Consider the following 18,435-nt stretch of genomic DNA (forward strand, 5'->3'; position numbering starts at 1 on the left):
TAATATATTTCACATGTATTGGTCATCCTGCCATCTAGGGGAGGGAGTGGGGGCAAGGAGGGGAAAAATTGGAACAAAAGGTTTGGCAACTGTCAAGCTGTAAAATTACCCATGCATATAACTTGTAAATAAAAAAAAGCTATTAAATTAAAAAAATAAAATAAAAAAAAATGGATATTTAAGAATGGGTCATTAAAATACAAGGAAACTTGATTTTAATCATGTTTAAATTTTCTTGGTTACCATGGTACATGGTAAATCTCCCTTCTCAGAACTAGTCTACTGTAAGACCTCTAAGGAATTTAATCTGTATCTGACTTGTGAAATTATGGTAATTGTGAGAAAATTTTAATTGCACTGTTTTAACCTAGCCCTGTGTGGTTGGGAAAATGGATCATCTATCTCTATGTCATTTAGAAACTCTTAACTAAGAATCTAGGTTATGATGACCAGAAATTCAGATTCAAAGATTGTTGCAAGGAATTTTCACTAAGGGTCAAGGTCCTTATGGCCTTCTATCAGATTTTTTCTGATTACTCCCACAGTGTCAAACTTGTGGGTATGGACTGCTAGATCATTTGAAGTAGAAAGCAGAACCCTCCAGTGACCTCAAGTTTTGTCTAGTATGGACCACAGAAACAGCCAACATCCAAATGAGACAGTTGTCCCAAGATTCCAGACAAGGGCTAAGTATACTGTCCTAGTTATTTTCTCCCCTCTTCCTTTTTATTTCAAGTATGTACTGGTATTTTCTCCTCCTATTTACTTGGCCCCCTCTTTTCTGCTTGCAAGCAAACAGTAGCCAACAATAACATTTCCTCAATAATACCTGGGACAAACTATCCTCAAGGAACTGACCTCCTGGGATAAAAATGCTCATGCTGGCTAAATTAACTTTTTGTGGCATCTTGGCTTATACTTGCCTCTCTTTTATTGGGCAGAAGGATGAAGTATTCTCTGAACTTGGACAACCCTGGACAAATACCCATGTTCCAATTATGAAGCCCTAGAATGAATCAAACTTTTCTTGTTGTTGCTGTTATCCCTGCTACAGCTTACTGAGGGAGGGAGCCAGCACTTCCTTTCCTGTGAAATTAAGCTTCTATTTTAAGTCCTGAATCTTCTGTCTCTAGTCGGCTCAATTCAACTGAGGTCATCCACAGGTTTGAGACAATTAACAATGCCAAGACATGTGGATATATTTAATATTAAAGATCCTCCTTGGAAAAATTAAAATCTACAAGTCAAGTTCCTTCGCAACAAAAAGTTCTCAAAAACCAAAACATTTCTAAATCCAGATACACATTTACTTAAAAAGGAGTCAGCATAATAAAATTCCAATACAACAAATGAACAATTGATTCTCTGCAGTTCAGACCTTTGTTAACTTGTACATCATTAAATGATGTTCCACAGCAAAGAACACACATTGATATTGAAAACCCTCAATTTTTCTGAGTTAGAAATTAGAAATGAGATGTGAAGTTTAAATTTATTAAGACTATTAAACAAATACTTGTGTGCAAAGCACAATGTTATCAGGCAATGAAAATGATAAGATTTAAAGAGTTACTCTCCAATAGTTTTTGCTTTAGAGAATTCTTCTGAATGACAATGGAGAAAAGGATAGAAGGGGAAAGAGAAGACTCAAATAACAAATGTAAATGAACTAACTGAACAAGGTATTTGAAGTCTTAATTAAAAATCATTCTAGAACAGGGGTTCTTCACCTGAGGGATCTGTAAATATATTTCTATTTTATATTTTAATAACATTACTTAAACACAATCAGTTTTCTTGGTAATTCTATGTATTTTATCTTATGCATTTAAAAACAATTATTCTGAGAAGAGGTCCTGAAGCTTCGATAAATTGCCACAAGAGTCCATGATATATAAAAGAATCCTGCTTTAAGCACAAAGTGAATATAATAAAACATAGCACTAGGCGTGGAAGTAAAGAAGATCTGCATTCAAAACTCACTTCAGGTAAAGGAAGAATTTAGGCCCAAACAAGATCTAGGGAGCATAACAAAATGTAAAAGATAATTTTAATTATATAAAATTTAAAAATGTTTACATACACAAAACCAATGCAACCAAAATAAAAGGAAAGCAGAAACCTGAAGGGAAAATTTTGCAACAAGTATCTCTAATAAAGGCCTCACTTCTCAAATTTATATAGAATTGAGTCAGATTTATAAGAATACAATGTCTAATTTTAACAAAAGAATAATCAAATATTGCATTCTCCCCCATCAAAAAAATTCTACTTATGACTTAATTGCTTAATAGATATGTGGAATACTAGATTCATTTTTATATGGATCATTTAATGAGTCGACAGAGGGCTAGCCTTGGAACTAAAAAGACTTGCCTCTGACACACATGACCTATATCATCATCATGGAAAACAAGTTGCAGAGTGAACAAGAGTCACCACATAAAGAATTTCCTTAACTAAAGAAACCTCCTGTCTTGCCTCTGAAATAATTCAAAATACAAAAACAATCTATGTGAGTCCCTAGTTTAATTTCTCCTTTCCAAATGGAAAAAAAAAAAAAAAATCAGGACTTCCCCTGAGATAACAAAGACAATCAATAACAAAGGAAAGACTTATCTGCAAATCTGTTTTTATTTTAATAGAATCTCCTTTAGTAATCCTAAAGCATGTGTGTGCTCCTAATTTTGTGCACATAGACACAAAATGCTTTGAAGCAGCTAATGCTCAGTGGGCATACCAAATGTGATGCAAGTAATCCAGTAGTCAATGATACTTGCTTTGACAATGCATTGCTGCTTTTTCCTGTTCCAGTAGTGGTAGATTTTTATTATATTAATCATATTTGTGTATTATAAATTCTTCGAGGGCCCACTTAAGGCTGTTTCTGAAGCTGGTCAATCAATACACAGTACCACCCTGCAGAGCAATGTTAATAGTACTATCCCGGCACTCACTACTGACCTCCAAAGCAGGCTTTATTAATTATCACCGGGAGAAAACTAGGGGATGCTGCCCGTTAGCAATAAGCCTGTTACCATACTCTTTGTGTCTTTGGAACTTGTATAATAAAGGACCTTCTCAAAAGCCACAGAATGAAAATTAGCGGAAAGCTCGCCCCAAAGCAGGCGACCCTTGCCCGTTTAAGCAAGAACTCCACACCAATCCCAAGATCCAATGCACGACCTCCCCGGCTGCAAACCGTTCCCCAGGTCGCCCCTGAAGGTCTTGCGCTGAGTCTCCGGGCAGAGGCAGCGCCCCCCCTCCCCCGTCACCTCCCGAGTTACCCGGTCTCTTCTCTAAGGTAACGTTGGGATGTGCTCAGGTGGGGGAAGAGGGAGGCCGCGCCTGGAGGGGCAGGGGCCCTTAAGGCTGGAGATCAGCACGACCCAGACCACAAAAGGAGCGTCATCAACGACGGAGAAGGACTTTTGGGTCCCACCTAGCAAGAAATCTGGGAGAAACCTGAAAGGCGGGGGGGGAGGGGGCCTGTACCGGGCGGGCGGCTCCCTCCCGGAATAAATCCCGGAACGCTCTTCACAATTGAAGACAGTGGACCGGGCAAGAAAGCGGGAGGGGGCGCAGGGTCTTTGTGCACAGTCCCGGACCCGGGGAAGGGGAGGGGCGGCCGCATCTTTGGAAGGGACTCCGGGGAGTCTCTTGGGTTTCGGTGAGGGCACTGAAGGGCACAGCCCGGGGAGAAAGGTCCGGCCCCGGGTCTGGGGCCCACGGAAGGGCCCCCCGCGCGCCCGGGGATCGGACGCCCCTCGGGAAACAAAGCCCCAGCAGGACCGGGGCGGGTTCGGGGCGGGTTCGGGGCGGGCCCGGGGAGCTCTCGCTGGCTGCTAAGCATCTTTCTCCCCCCTCCCTCCCCGGGACGGGCCGAGGCCTAGGCGCGAGGCGGGCCCGGGGCGCCAGCCTAAGCCCCCCAGGCAGCCCCGGCCATCTTGAGACGGCGCCACCACAGCGACTCCCGAGTGGGCTCCCGGGCTGCCGCGGGCTCACCTTCATCGTAGTCCATTGCAAGGGGCGGGTGCCTCGGGCCGGGGGACCCCAAGCGGCGGATCTGGCTCCGGCTCCGGCTCCGGCGGCTGAAGTGACTGAAGAAGATGCTCTCACCTCGGGCGCCACCCGCGACAATGAGGCTGGCGGGAGGGGGCGGGAGCCTGGCAGGGCCGGAAAAGGTCACCGAGGGAGCGCGGCCCGTGATTGGCCGAGGTGCGCGTGGATGGGGCGGGGCCTGAGAGGGAGGAGGCGAGGGGAAGTCGGTGTTTACGTCACTCCAGGGCTCTCCCCGGCCCCGTGCCCCCTCCCCCACAACAGGTTGGGGCGGGGCAGCCGAGGAGAGGAAGCTAGAGGGGTGGGCAACGAGCCGGCGCTGGGATGCCTGGGAAGGGCGGGAGGCGCTCCCCGCTTTGTCCAAATGCCATAAAGCGGGGCCTTAGCTGGGGGTCCTCCGGGCTCCCGTTTAGTGGGGGGAAGGGTGGTAGACTGGGGTTCGCCTTCTGGCCCTCCCTCATTGCCCCTGTCAGATGGGAAGAACACCTGGAGCGCCTGCCCGGAGGGGGCGTCGGGAGGGTCCTGGGAGAGCGCGCAGGAAAAACGCCTTGTCACCTTAGGTAGCGGCCCACAACTGGAGCGCGGGGCTGGGCCTCTGCCAGACCCGGATTCAGATCCTCTCGGAGCCTCCCGAGACGAATCCTCCGGTTCTAACAGTTCTAGAATCGCGGCGGTGGCTGTGGGGCTGCCGCGGGAAAGGGAGGCTGCACATAGGGGCCGATGTCACCCACACAGTGTGTATATACACATAATGGATATAATCATTAATTAATCATTAATAATTAATTAAGTATAATTATAATAATTATGCATAATAATTAACCATTACTAATTATATAGGTATACACATTCACATGTGTATCTATAAATACATATAATACAGTAATCATCTCATAAACATTTTTAAAGAGCCCAGCTCGTGCCAGGCACTGTGCTAAACAACATATAATCAATTTGATTTTTATGTTGACCCTTTGGTCCGTATGGAGAACTGCCTTTTTAGTTGGTTGAAAGAGGAGTTTGTTATGACCATCAAGTTATCTTGGCAAAATTCTTTTATTCTTCATAGGGTGCTCAAAGGACAACTTGCCTGTTATTCCCATTAAAAATTAATGGGATTTAAAAATTAAATTCCCTGCTTAGTATTCCCATCCCCTATGATGAAGATAACTTTTTTGGTGTTATTTCTTGAAGATGTAGTCATAACTAATTATAGATGTTTTTTGGACCTCCCTTGCTTTCTCCATAATCTACTGCTTCAGTGACCAATTTATGTGTGGATCATACAAAATGTGACAAATCCTCAGATATTTTTGCATTTTACATGTCTCCTGAAGAATCTATATTCCGGTCAAAAACCAACAGTTAAAAATGAATATAGAACAAAAGATTGGAAAAGTACAACAAGGCTTTGTATTTTCATATTATTTACTTAACTTGTATGCAGAATACATCATGCAAAATTCCAGGTTGTTTGTGAGATAGGTATATAATAACTCTCCTCTGGCAGAAAGTGAAGAGAAATTGGGAAGCTTCTTCATAAGGGAGGAGACTATAAAAAACTTGTCTTGAAGCTTAACATCAAAGAAAATATCTTGGCAACTGGTCTCATCACTTCCCAGTTATAAAGGGCAAAGAAATGGAAGCAGAGTCAGTTTTTATATTCTTGGGCTCAAAGATCAATACCAACAATTGCAGTCATAAAATTAAAAGATGCTCCTTGGAAGGAAAGCACAGCAAATCTGAACAACATTCTTAAAAAACAGAGATATCACCTTACTAAGAAAGATTAAAATTATGGTTTTTCTAGTAGCAATGTCTGATTGTGAAAGTTGGACTATAAGAAAAGCTGAGCACCACCGCACAGCAACACATTCAAATTGTGCTTTTGAAGAAGATTTTTGAGAGTCTCTTGGACCTCAAGGAGGTAAAATCAGTCAATACTCTGGCTATTCACTGGAAGATCAAATACTGGAGTTGAAGTTTAAATACTTTGAGCACATACTGAAAAGGTGGGACTAATTGTAAAAGACCCTGATGTTGGAAAAAGATTGAAGGTAAAAGGAAAAGGGATAGGGCAGAGGATAAGAGGAACAGATAGTATCACAGAAACAACAAACATAAGCTTGAGACAGACTTTAGGACATAATAGAAGGCCTGGCATGCTATGATCACAGGATCACAAAGTCAGATATGACTGACTGATTTGAAGGACAGTAAATGTGCTAAGAACTGAGAATTTAGAAAGGGTCAAAAGACAGTCCCTGCTCTTGAAGAACTTAACACCATGCAAATCAAACAAAGCAAGAGATACATAGCATCATGATAGTAAGTTATAACTAGAATAGACCTTAAAGCAGTTGTCCACAGACTTTTATCGTAAGATGATTCCTTTGTAAATGTTTTAATTGTTCATGGATAGTAATTATATTATACTGTGTTTGAGAAAATACATGACAAAAGATTACCATAAATTTACTACACTGAACTTATCACTCACATTTGCTAACATTTGAAATATAATAATAACATTTAAATCAAAAACATTCTGTCCATGTGTAATGTAGGTTGAATTATTACCCCAGGAGAGCTCCCAGAGAGGGATCCCAGAGGCCAATTTACCCTCTGCTACATATTCCTGCTACATTTTACAGAATTATTTATTTAGATAGTCTCCCTAAAGTATCTCCATTGCCTCCTACCCCTCAAGATGACTCCTTGTAGGTCATCTGGATCTGTCCTTTCCTTTTTGAGAATGAGAAGTGATTAAGGTCACATAGCTAGTTATTAAAAGGTCTGGAAATTAAAGTAGGGTCTCCAAACTCTTGTTCTAATAACTTCCCCAATATTGCAGGCCTGTGTCTTCTTTTTAAGGGCAGAAAATGTCTTATTTCAGACCTAAGTCATTTTTTAAATTGTATTTAACATCAGTTTAATAAGTGTTAAGGCAACTGGGAAACAATTTGTGACTATTTACTTTTCAATAAATACATGCCCATTCAATTTCTTTGTACATGCTCATTTAAAAGAAATCCATAATTGTGTTTCACCCTTCAAGTGTTCCCAATTTCTTTATTAGTTTTTGTTTTGCATTTGTATTGGCCCTCTGCCTATTGTCTGAAAGCCAATTTTACCCTTCCTGTCAGAGTTCTTCTGAATAATGTGTGTGTGGAGAAGTGGGGTATTAAGGATTCTTTATCCTCTCTGCCTGCAGGTTCCATAAGCCCCTACCAATGATATTTCCCAATTTTTTAAGGGCAAGTCATAACAATCCAGTTCCAATTAATTACATGATATTAGATCAACTATTAGAAAGGGATATTGGCTTCAATAATATAGAAATGACAAATGTATAAACATTTCTCTCAATACCTGGTAGCACATTTCCCTTCTCCTACATCACTTTGGTGTCTGGGGAGAAAAGGAGTTTCCAACTCAAAGTTAACTAAATTCTTATGTAGTAAAGTCCCATGGAGTCTAAGTCTAAAGACCCAACAGACTGACATCCTAGACCCAAGCTCTTCAGGGCTTTGCTACAGTGCTTGCTGCAGTACCTAATCTGGGTTCCTAGATTCCCAGGTCCCTATGGCTTAAGCTTACAGGTCAGGGACTCTGCTTCTTATCCTAAAAGTGGAAAAAACAAATAAAACAACAGGAGCAAAATCCCCAGCCCCTTTCTTGAATTCACAGGCTCTAAATTGGAGGTCATCAAACCTGCTGTGAGGGAAGGAATCCTTCCTACTTATTGAATGTGAATTTAGGAAACAGGCCAGAAGTTTTAAAGTTTTAAAGTCATGGACACTTCTAGCTACAAAGCCAATGGGAAAATGCCGCTCCCAATATGAAGTCAGATCAATGAAAAATGTCCACATCCTCACCAATCCTCTCTCCCCAAATCAAGTCCCCAGACTTCACACGGGTAGCACCATCGTAGATGATCTGAGCATGTGCTAAGCCCTGGTCAAATGTGACCTATTGAGAGAAAGATCCTTTATACCAGTGGCTGGCACATGCTATCAAACATCATCCAATCAAAAATTTCCGTCACTTCAGAATAAAATATTGGCATTATGCAGTATGCAGAAACCTACTAGAAATGCCTGCCCAAATCTGTCAAATAATACCAGCACAGGGCCTACAAAGACTAAAAAAGGAAAAGATAATCATTGTTAATTATCTCTTTTGGGCTCATTCTCTCAGCCCAGGATGTTTTGTGAAGAGGGGGGATTAGCCTTGCCTAACTTCTCAAAAGGAATGAGTTTTCACTCTTGAGAAGTAAAGGATTCATCAATACATTCATCCCAAACTTTGGATGTTGCTGATTATACCATCCATCAGCTTCCCACTGATGGGATAAATCAGTAGCTAGCTGGTTGCCATAACTCAGCCCCAACTTTCTCCATACCACTCCCCTAAGAGATCCAAATAGGAAGATGAAGATATAAGCACAGAAAATTTCCCTTTGAATACTGTCACATTTTTCACAGAGATCACTGTAATCTTAGAGGGACAAAGTCATTTCTAAGAATCTGGTCCAACAAGTCCCACTCTGCAAATCAATATACCTGCCTTAGATTCAGAGGCAACAAAACAAGAGGAGATATTCCTGGACTATACATTACTCTCAGATATCTTTTTAATCCTCATATTTCATCATAATTGCATTATAAATTATATATAATTAAAAGTTTCTAAATATGGAGAAGACAAAGGATATGAACAGACAATTTTCAGATAAAGAAACTGAAACAATTTCTAGTTATATGAAAAAATGCTCTAAATCACTATTGATCAGAGAAATGCAAATTAAGACAACTCTAAGGTACCACTACACACCTAAGATGACAGGACAAGATAATGATGTATATTAGAGAGGATATGGAAAAACTGGGACACTAATGCATTTTTAGTAAAGTTGTGAACTGAACCAACCATTCTGGAGAGCAATTTGGGACTATGCTCAAAGGGCTATCAAACTGTGCACACCCTTTGACCCAGCAGTGTCTCTACTGGGCCTGTACTCCAATGAGATCTTGAAGGAGAGAAAAGAATCCTTATGTGCAAAAATGTCTGTCAAAAGCCCTTTTTGTTGTGACAAAGAACTGGAAACAGAGTAGATGCCCATCAGTTGGAGAATGGCTGAATAAGTTATGGTATATGAATCTTATGGAATATTGTTCTATAAGAAATGATAAACAGAATGATTTCAGAGCGGCCTGGAGAGACTTACATGGATTGATTCTAGGTGAAGTGAGTAGAACCAAGAGAACATTGTATACAGCAACAACAATATTATGTGATGATCAATTTGATGGACATGGCTCTTTTCAACAATGTGGTGATTCAGGTCAATTCCAAAAGACTTGTGATGGAGAGAGTCAGCCACAACCAGAAAGACGACTGTGGGGACTGAGTGTGGAGCACAACATAGTATTTTCACCATTTTTGTTGTTTCTTGCTTGCTTTTTTGTTTTCTTTCTCATTTTTTTCCCTTTTTGATCTGATTTTTCTTGTGCAGCATGATAATTGTGGGAATCTGTTTAGAAAAATTACGCATGGGACATCTAGATGGTGCAGTGGATAGACCGGCCCAGAAGTCAGGAGGACCTTAGTTCAAATCTGGCATTAGACACTTAACACTTCCTAGCTGTGTGACCCTGGGCAAATCACTTAACCCCAATTGCCTCACAAACAAACAAACTAATTAATTAATTAATAGAGAGGTTAGCCCTGTAAGAAATGAATTTTTTTTTAATTGCACGTTTAACCTACATTGGATTATTTGCTGTCTAGGGGAGAGGGTGAGGAAAAGGGAGGGAGAAAAAATTTGGAACGCAAGAGTTTGCAAGGATGAATGTTGAAAACTATCTTTGCATATATTTTGAAAATAAAAAGCTATTATTTAAAAAAGAAAGAGAGAGAAGACAGAGACAGAACAAGACAGAGACAATGAGAGATCAAGATAAAGGCAATAACAGTGAAAAAAGAGAAAGATGTGCATGATGGACCTGAAGTCAGAAAGACCAAGTTCAAATCTAGTCTCGGACACTTCCTAACAATATGACCTAAGACAAGTTACCAAACCTATCTATCTCATTTTCCTCATGTGTAAAATGACAGTAATAAGGCACCTGCCTTTCAGGATTGTTATGAGAATAAAATGAGATTATATTTTAAAGTGCTCTATAAACTTTAAAATATACAAATGCTAGTTACTATTATAATCTTCTATTATAATAATGTATCATTATTATTCTAATCATTTTCGTATAGGGTATATATAGTTAGCTTCCAGATTTTTTGCAATTACACATAATCCTAATAATAATATGAAAATCTTTGAACCGATAGCTCTTGATTGTTTTTCTTAACTTTGGGACAGAGATTCTCAATCTGGGATCTGTGAATTTTTTAAAAAATATTTTGAAAATGTTATTTCAATACATTTGATTTTCTTTGTAATCCTAAATATTTTGTTATTCATCAGAAAACCTTGGTCTGAGAAGGAGTTCATTGTAGAGGGCTGAAACTTTGAATAGGTGTACTTGAATCAGACAGCCTAGCACTTAAGGCTAATTACCTATTTGATATGAGACAATAACTCTATTAGCATATGTTTTGAATAAATGACTCTTCTCACTGTTTGGTGCTGGCTCAGTGTTTGGTGTTAAGATAATTAGGCAAGGATTAGAGGGTGGGGTGAGACAGGTAGGAGTCACTTGGCTCCAGGAGGAGAAGGAGAGACTTTGGCTCTCTCCTTTGGACTCAAGAATCTAAGATACGTCATTGGCAAGCCTCCTGGCAGTTTGTCTGTCTCCTTCACTTCTCCCCCTAAGGACCAAGGACTTTAATTTATCCTGACTCTGGCTGACCCCGAGGCCCTCCAAGGAACTAGCCTGGACTCCATAATTCATAGGCTTCATCAGATTACCAAAGGGGCCCATGACACAGAAAAAGTTAAGAACTGCTTTGGATGTGTATCTCAACAAAAAAAAGTATTGAATCAAAAATGCTTAGTTGTTTTAATTTGCCTTTTTCACTGACTTTTTTTCAAGTGACTCAAGTGATTGTTATTGATTTGTGTTTCCTCTTCTATAAATTATCTGTTCTATTCAATAGTCCTTAATTATATATCCCCTCCTTAAGATTTTTATGACACTTCTGTATTAGACTCTCTTTCTACTTGACAGATCCATTTCTGTCTCCAACACAGCATCATCAATCATGTTCCAAACTCTCTTGATAGCTATTCCCCAGTATTCTTTCTGGACTCTTCTTTTTTTTCTTGGTATTCTCCCTCTTAGTGATCTCAATAACTACTATGATTTTCATTATCATCCCTACTTGGATTACTCCCAAATATACATATCCAACTATCACATTTGTCCTAAACTCACTCCCATATCCCCAAATGTCTTCTAGACATTTTCTTTGTATATACCCCACTGATCTCAAATTTGACATTTACAAAATCCTCTCCTCAGGGGCTCCCATCAGCAATTCTTGGCCCATATGGTCAGGGTTTTCCCCAGGAGCCCTATCCCACTAGAAGATTACCTTTTTTGGTTCATTTTTGAACACATCTGGATTCTTCTATAAAATACAGCATTTAAAAGCAAAGCCTCACAAAGAACCACAGCTTTGGCAAAAGTCAATTAAGGTTCCTGGAAGAGATGAAGCCAGAGTTTACAAACAGAATTCTAACATTTTTGCAAATGAAATGAGAGTGCTCATTTCTCATAGAGAGAAAAAATTTGAAAAAGAGATGGGATTATGAAAGAAAACATTGGAAAGGGAACAACCAGCTTAGTACAAGAGATACAAAACCTTACCCAAGAAACAAAATTATAATAGACCAAATAGAAATTAATAACTCCATGAGAAAGCAAAAAATATTAAAAACAAAGTCAAAAGAGAAAAAAATTGAAGAAAAAGGAAAAAACAACTGGACTAGAAGAGGAATAACTTAAAAATCATAAAGAAAACTATTCTGATCTTTCAGAACCAAAAGACAATATGGAAATAGAAGAAATCCATTAGTCATCTCCTGGAAGAAAAAATAAAGTGAAAATACCCTGAAACAATATAGATAACATTCAGAGCTCCTAGGGGAAAAAAAATTACTAAAAGCAGTCAGAAAGAAAGAATTCAAGTGTAGTGTTGCTTCAGTCAGTTCATATAAGTTTTAACAGCCACCACAATAAGGGAATGGAGATCTGGGAAAAACAATAGTCCATAAAGCAACGAATATAGGATTATAACAGAGAATAATTTGCCCCCAAAAAACTAAGTAGAATGTAACAGGTCTGGGGTGGTGGTGGGAATGAATCTTTAATGAGATAGAAAACTTCCAAGCATTGGTTATGAAAAGTCCAGAGCTACATAAAAACTTTAAAGTGCAAACATAGTTGTCAAGAAAATTTCAAAAATGAGAGGAAGATTCTGGGAAGATGGAGGAGTACATCTGTAAATTTCAAGCTCTCCAGATTTCTCTGGTGAGGGATGTAGAAGACCCTTACCTAAAATGACTACTCAGAGATCAGTCAATAGAAGGCAGAAAAGTTGTTTATTGAAAACCTCAGGAGGATGAGCCGTCCCATTGCAAGATAAGAAAGGGGAAAGCTCTTGGTAGGAGAGCTAGAGAAGTAGTAAAGATACATAGCTTTTATACAAGAGATTACATCACAAGAAAGAGAGCATTGAGAAGGGGAGGGGAAGGCATCTAATTGGTTGTTGCTATTCGGGGAGATTGGAATGGAAGGTTTCTGTTTCCCCAAAATCTCCTGATTTCTAAGAAACAGAAAATCAGGCCTTCAGGCTTAATCAAGGAGATAGTGGTCCAGCTAATAGACTAAATATCGATAAATGTCAAATACTGATAAATGTCTTCAGTTCAGGTTAAGTAAACATGTTTATAGCTGGCCAAGCTCAAGTAAATATGGTCCTGCACATAATATACAGATCATAGGGGAAACACAGAAATAATGAAAATAAAATACAGAAAAAGAATTCATACATTCCTGTAAGTTCTTCACTTTCTCTCTATTCCATACACTCTCACAAACAGAACATTAAAATAATAATAATAATAATAAAATGAACCAACAAAGAAAATAACCCAATCATAGAAACTTTTTATGGGAATAGGGAAGACAGGGGTTCATCTTCAGAGGAGGACCCTGAAGTGAAAAAAGCTTCTTCTACCCCAAAGAGTAATGTGAAATGGCTCCCTGCCCAGAGAGAATTTGTAGAACTCAAAAAATTTTAAAAATTTAATGAAAAACATTGAGAAAAACAAAAAATACCCCCCAAAACAAGAAGACTATGAAAAAAATTTAACCAACTAGAAAAAGAAGTACAAAATCTTAAAGAAGAAAATAACTATTTGCAAATTAGAAATGGGCAAGGAGAAGTCAATGAAGCTATGAAAGCAAGAAATAACAAAACAGATTCTAATGAAAAAAGAACAGAATATGAAACATCTTATAAGAAAAACAACAGATCTGGAGAACAGATCAAGAAGAAAAACTATAAAAATAAGTGGATTGTCTGAAAGTCGTGAGCAAAAAAAGAACCTTGACACAATAATGCAAGAAATAATCCAAGACAATTGCCCTGGAGTAATAGGCCATCAGGAGAAAATAGAAATAGGGGGGGAAATCCACTGGTTACCATCTCAAAGAGATCTTTTGGGGAAAACACATAGCAATATTATTGCCAAATTTTAAAACCCCCAGACCAAAGAGAAAGTTTTGCAAGAAACAAGAAAAAACAATTCAAATATGCTGGAGCTTCAATTAGAATTGTACAGGACTTATCAGAATCCACAATAAAAGACCACAGGTCCTGAAATCATATATGCCAGCAATCAAAAGAACTAATGGGAAAAAAATGGACTTTTAATAAACTTGTAGATTTTCAGGCCTGTTTTTCAACTAAACCCAAACTCAGTAGAAATTTTAACATATAAGAGCCAAAATCAAGGAACTTAACATGGACAAATTGTTTGTTTTTCACATGGAAATGTATATCATATGTTTAAAATGGACACCACACTTAGCTCAAAAGAAAGATTGGAGCAGAGTTAAGGTAAAAATAGTAACTATGTTATACAAATGAGATGCAAAGGAAGAATAAAAACAGAGGCATTAGAGGGGGAAGAAGGGTTCATAGTTCTGAAAACCTACTCACATCAGTAATGCATTAAATAGGCAACACTACATATATACCACGAAAGGTATCCAAAGATCTATAAAGAAGTAAGGGTGGGGGTAGATGGGAGAATGAAGAAGCAAATGGGTAGGGGAAGGAGATAAGGAAGGGATCCCTGAGTGTGAGGGGATTAAGTTATATCAAGGCAAGTTAAGGAGCACAATTAAAGCAAAGAGTTAGCAGGGATAAGAATTATATATTGTGTGTGTGTGTGTGTGTGTGTGTGTGTGTGTGTGTAAATATATCCTTGCTTAACTATAGCTTGCTTGGGGGAGGTGGGAAGGATAAAAAGGGAAAAAAGAATAAAATTTTTTTAAAAATGTGTGCAGCAGAGAACAAAAGAACAACCTACAAAGAAGTAAAGACAGACATTCATGAATATAATTTCTTCTACTATTACATATCCTTTCTTGAATTGGTAATTTATTGTTCTGTATTTTGAATTCTCCCTGATATTCTGCCGGGCACATGACAATGTTCTGTTCTATTCTGTTTTCTTTTTCTTTTCTGTTTTTCTTTTTTCTAATTATTATTTTTAATAAATTAAAAAAATTTTAAAATTAAAAAAAATTTTTAAAGAAAATTACAAAAATGTAAATATGAATGAACAATCAAGGGACCAAAAAAGGAAAAACTATTTACATTCTATTATTAGGAGAAAGTACATAATACTTTCAGAACTTTATCATCAACAAAGGTCATAGAGAGAGTCTAAAAAGAGGGCCTACAAGTGGCTCAGAGTGATGAAAGATGGATACACTTTCTAGGTGATGAGGGAGAGAAAGGATTGGGGAAATTATATCACATAATCCAAGTAGTAGTATATACAATAGTATAGTAGTAGTCAATATAAACAAGAAAGAGATAGGAGGAGCAGTTGATACTTGAACATAACTCTCATCTGAATTGGTCAAAGGAGAGGAAAAGATACATATGTTGAATTAGAAATGCATTTCACTCAGTGGGGAAACAAGAAGGAAAGGAAAGAGGGAGGTATTAAGAGTGAAAGTTAAAGGAGAGATTATTCCTAAGCAAAACAAACTCTAAAATGTACAAAAATAAAATTTCTTTTTACATTGGTAAAGAATTGGAAACTGAAAGAGTACTTATAATTGGGAAATGGCTGAGCAAGTTATGGTATATAAATATCATAGAATATATTGAGGTGTAAGAAATGCATAGAAAGCTGGGATGATGAATGAATTGAGCAAAGTAGGGTAATCAGATCCTGGAGAACAGTTTCTATAATGACAACAATATTATAAATACAACTTTGAATATCTTAGAACCCTGGTATGTAGAATAGTCAACAATTCCAGAGGACTCATGAGGAAACATACTAACTCTCTACCCTCTGACAAATAATGAACTCAGTGCAAATTGAGATGTAATTTTTTTGGACATGACTGATCCAAAATTTGATTTACATGACTATATATGTTTATAATAGGGGTGTGTGTGTTTTTTTTTTCTTTCTTAATCGACAGGTGGATAGAAAGCAGAGAAGAAAGATTTTGGGTTGATTAAAAAATGAAATTAAATTGTAAATTAGTAAATTCAGAATAAAATGTTAGGAAAAATAAAATATATGCTCAAATATCCTATTATAATCACCTTGTAAAATAAAGGAACTTTGTTCGACCAATGAACAGAAATGTTTAATTCATTTCAAACCTATAATACCAGAGCATCTCACAAAAACAGTATCTTCTGAACAGTTATCACATGACTTTCTTTTTTCCTCCCTTCACAGAATTCTTCTGTTTGTCATCCCCCTTCTTTGGGAAGTCTTCTATTAAGGAAATACTTTTTCTACTAGGTAACTAGCATCTAACCCTCAGTGTCTAGAAAACTCAATTCAAATGGTTACTATCACAGATGGAAAAGGATTTCTCATCATTTTTGTCCATTTATCAAGGCTAAGAAAATGAAATTTTAAAAAGTCAAAAGAATGAATCTCTCGACTTTAGATCTAATCTCAGGCTTGCCTAGGTATTCATGTTTACTACTGATATGTTCTGCTACAAGCTATTATTACCCAAGAGAAATATCTACTACTTCCTCTTGCTTAGAGAAGAAAAAACATGATAGAGAATTATGAGGGACTTTTAGTCCATATTGCTGCTTGAATAGAAGCAGATCCAAATATCAACTTTTGTAAAAAACCAAAAATTACTTAAGACCAAATAATGCTCAAGAAATATAATGAGAAGTTATTGTGACTTCTCGGACTCTAAAATTTTTAATATATGTGTAGATATATATCTATACATACACATACATATGCATATATATGAAGAAATTCCATGGGGACTCAAAAATAGAGCCCCAAGAAAAGATAACACAGATGTAAGCAAACAAAGGCAAGCCAGGAACATTTTGATTCCTTCATGCTCTGAATCCAGAAGCAGAGTCCTAAGAAAGTTTCATGGTAATGCAAATACCAAAGCAGGGATCTTGGAAGCCATTGGGAATACAAGTGTATTAATAACCACTATAATCCAAGTCTAAGGGCTCCAAGATCTCTAATACTCTATTCTAAAATACTATAGAAGAAAAGGTGCTCTAAACTTCAAAGGTCCAAGAGATAGAGGTCAACACAATAACCTAGGTAACCAAAAGTAAAATAAAGGGAACTGACCACCATCATCAAAAGTGGATCCAGTCAGGAGGTGGGATCTGACTGTGGCATAAAATATCAATTTAGGATCTAAAGCTGGAGAGATGAATGAACCAGATGAAGACATCAACCCTATAAAGAGTCACTTTATAGTACCACTCAAAACTTCAACCTAAAAAGAGAAAATAACTCTCTAAAAATTGCAAGCAGAGACTTGGGGGAAAAAACCATATTTTCTTACAAAAGCTACAAGAACATCTATAAGAAATGAGGCAAGAGATCAAAATGAAATTAAATCCCCAGAGGAAAGAATTACAAGGAGAATAAATAACGGAAGAGAGAATGGTAAATCTTACTGAAATAAGAGACTCCCTGAAAGCTAGAATAGATGAAAAGAAAATCAAAGACTCCATGAAATATTAGAATGAAATAAAATTATTGAAAAATAGAAAAAATAAGATAACAGATATCAGAAAAATACAAATCTAGAAAGCAGGTCAAAGCGATGCAATTTAAGAATCACTAAACACCACAAAAAAAGTTTGACTTTAAAAAAACCAACAAAAACAACAACAATACCTTAGGTACTTTAGTTCAAGAAACCATAAAGGAAACCTTCCCATATGCAGAACCAGAGGGAAAACTGAAAATAGGAAGAAATCACCAATCCCATTCTGTGAATTTTTTTTTTCCCTAAGGCAGTTGGGGTTAAGTGACCTCCCCAGGGTCACACATCTAGGAAGTGTTAAGTGTCTGAGACCAGATTTGAACTTAAGTCTTCCTGACTTCAGAACTGGGGCTCTATCCACTGTGCTGCCCCATCCTGTGAAATTTTTAAAAAAGAAAGAAATGACCCTGAAATGTCATAGCCAGAATCACAGGACTCCAGATCAAAGGGGGGAGAAAAAGATTACAAGCAGCCAGAAAAGTTCAAATACCAAGAAAAACAACAACAACAACAACAACCCTCACAGTTAGAATCACACGAGGCTTATCATATTTTACTAAAAAAAAGACTTTGGAATACAATATTAAAAAAGCTTATATTTAGGCTTATAACCCAGAATAACATTCTATAAAGCTGAGAATGATACTGAGAGGAGGGGAGAGAGGGAGGAAGATGAATAGAATAGGAAATTTTCAAGCATTCCTGATGAAAAGACCAGAGCTAAATAAGAACTTTGAAATGCTAACAAATACACAACTCAGATCTTGTATTTGGATTGGAGAACTCAGGTTTTTGTTCAGTATTTATGGCTATACAGTACTCTATTGGCCTTGAAAAGCAATTTTAACACTGGTATCCTGAGCCATCTATTCTATAGCTTCCAAATTATGTTATGGCACTTCACCCTGAAAATTTTGTTGTTGGGACTTATTCACTTCCTTAAATGACTACACTGAACAATTAACTGAATGGTATTAGAGAATAACATTTTGTGGATCTGGATATGGAAGAGATAGATGTCAAAAAAAAATTGTCTGAGACAGTGACCTGTTCACAATCAACTGGGATAAACTGACTATGGGGACTGTAGCTGTGG

The 18,435-nt window shown here is 37.8% G+C and overlaps 1 protein-coding gene across 2 annotated transcripts in view; it reads right to left on the bottom strand.

Moving 5' to 3' along the window:
* The window catches only part of LOC100927166 (DBIRD complex subunit ZNF326), a 41,775-nt gene extending 37,517 nt beyond the window's left edge, over positions 1 to 4,258 (bottom strand). For both annotated transcript variants that reach the window (XR_004234305.1, XM_031969343.1), the window contains exon 1: positions 4,006 to 4,258. Coding sequence is in view for 1 of the 2 variants with exons in the window: in XM_031969343.1 (XP_031825203.1) it covers positions 4,006 to 4,021 (16 nt within the window). In the remaining variant the exon portion in view is untranslated. The remainder of the gene's footprint in view (positions 1 to 4,005) is intronic.
* Positions 4,259 to 18,435: the final 14,177 nt, after the last annotated feature.

The sequence above is a fragment of the Sarcophilus harrisii genome, chromosome 4 (genome assembly GCF_902635505.1).
Source record: "Sarcophilus harrisii chromosome 4, mSarHar1.11, whole genome shotgun sequence".
NCBI lineage: Eukaryota > Metazoa > Chordata > Mammalia > Dasyuromorphia > Dasyuridae > Sarcophilus > Sarcophilus harrisii.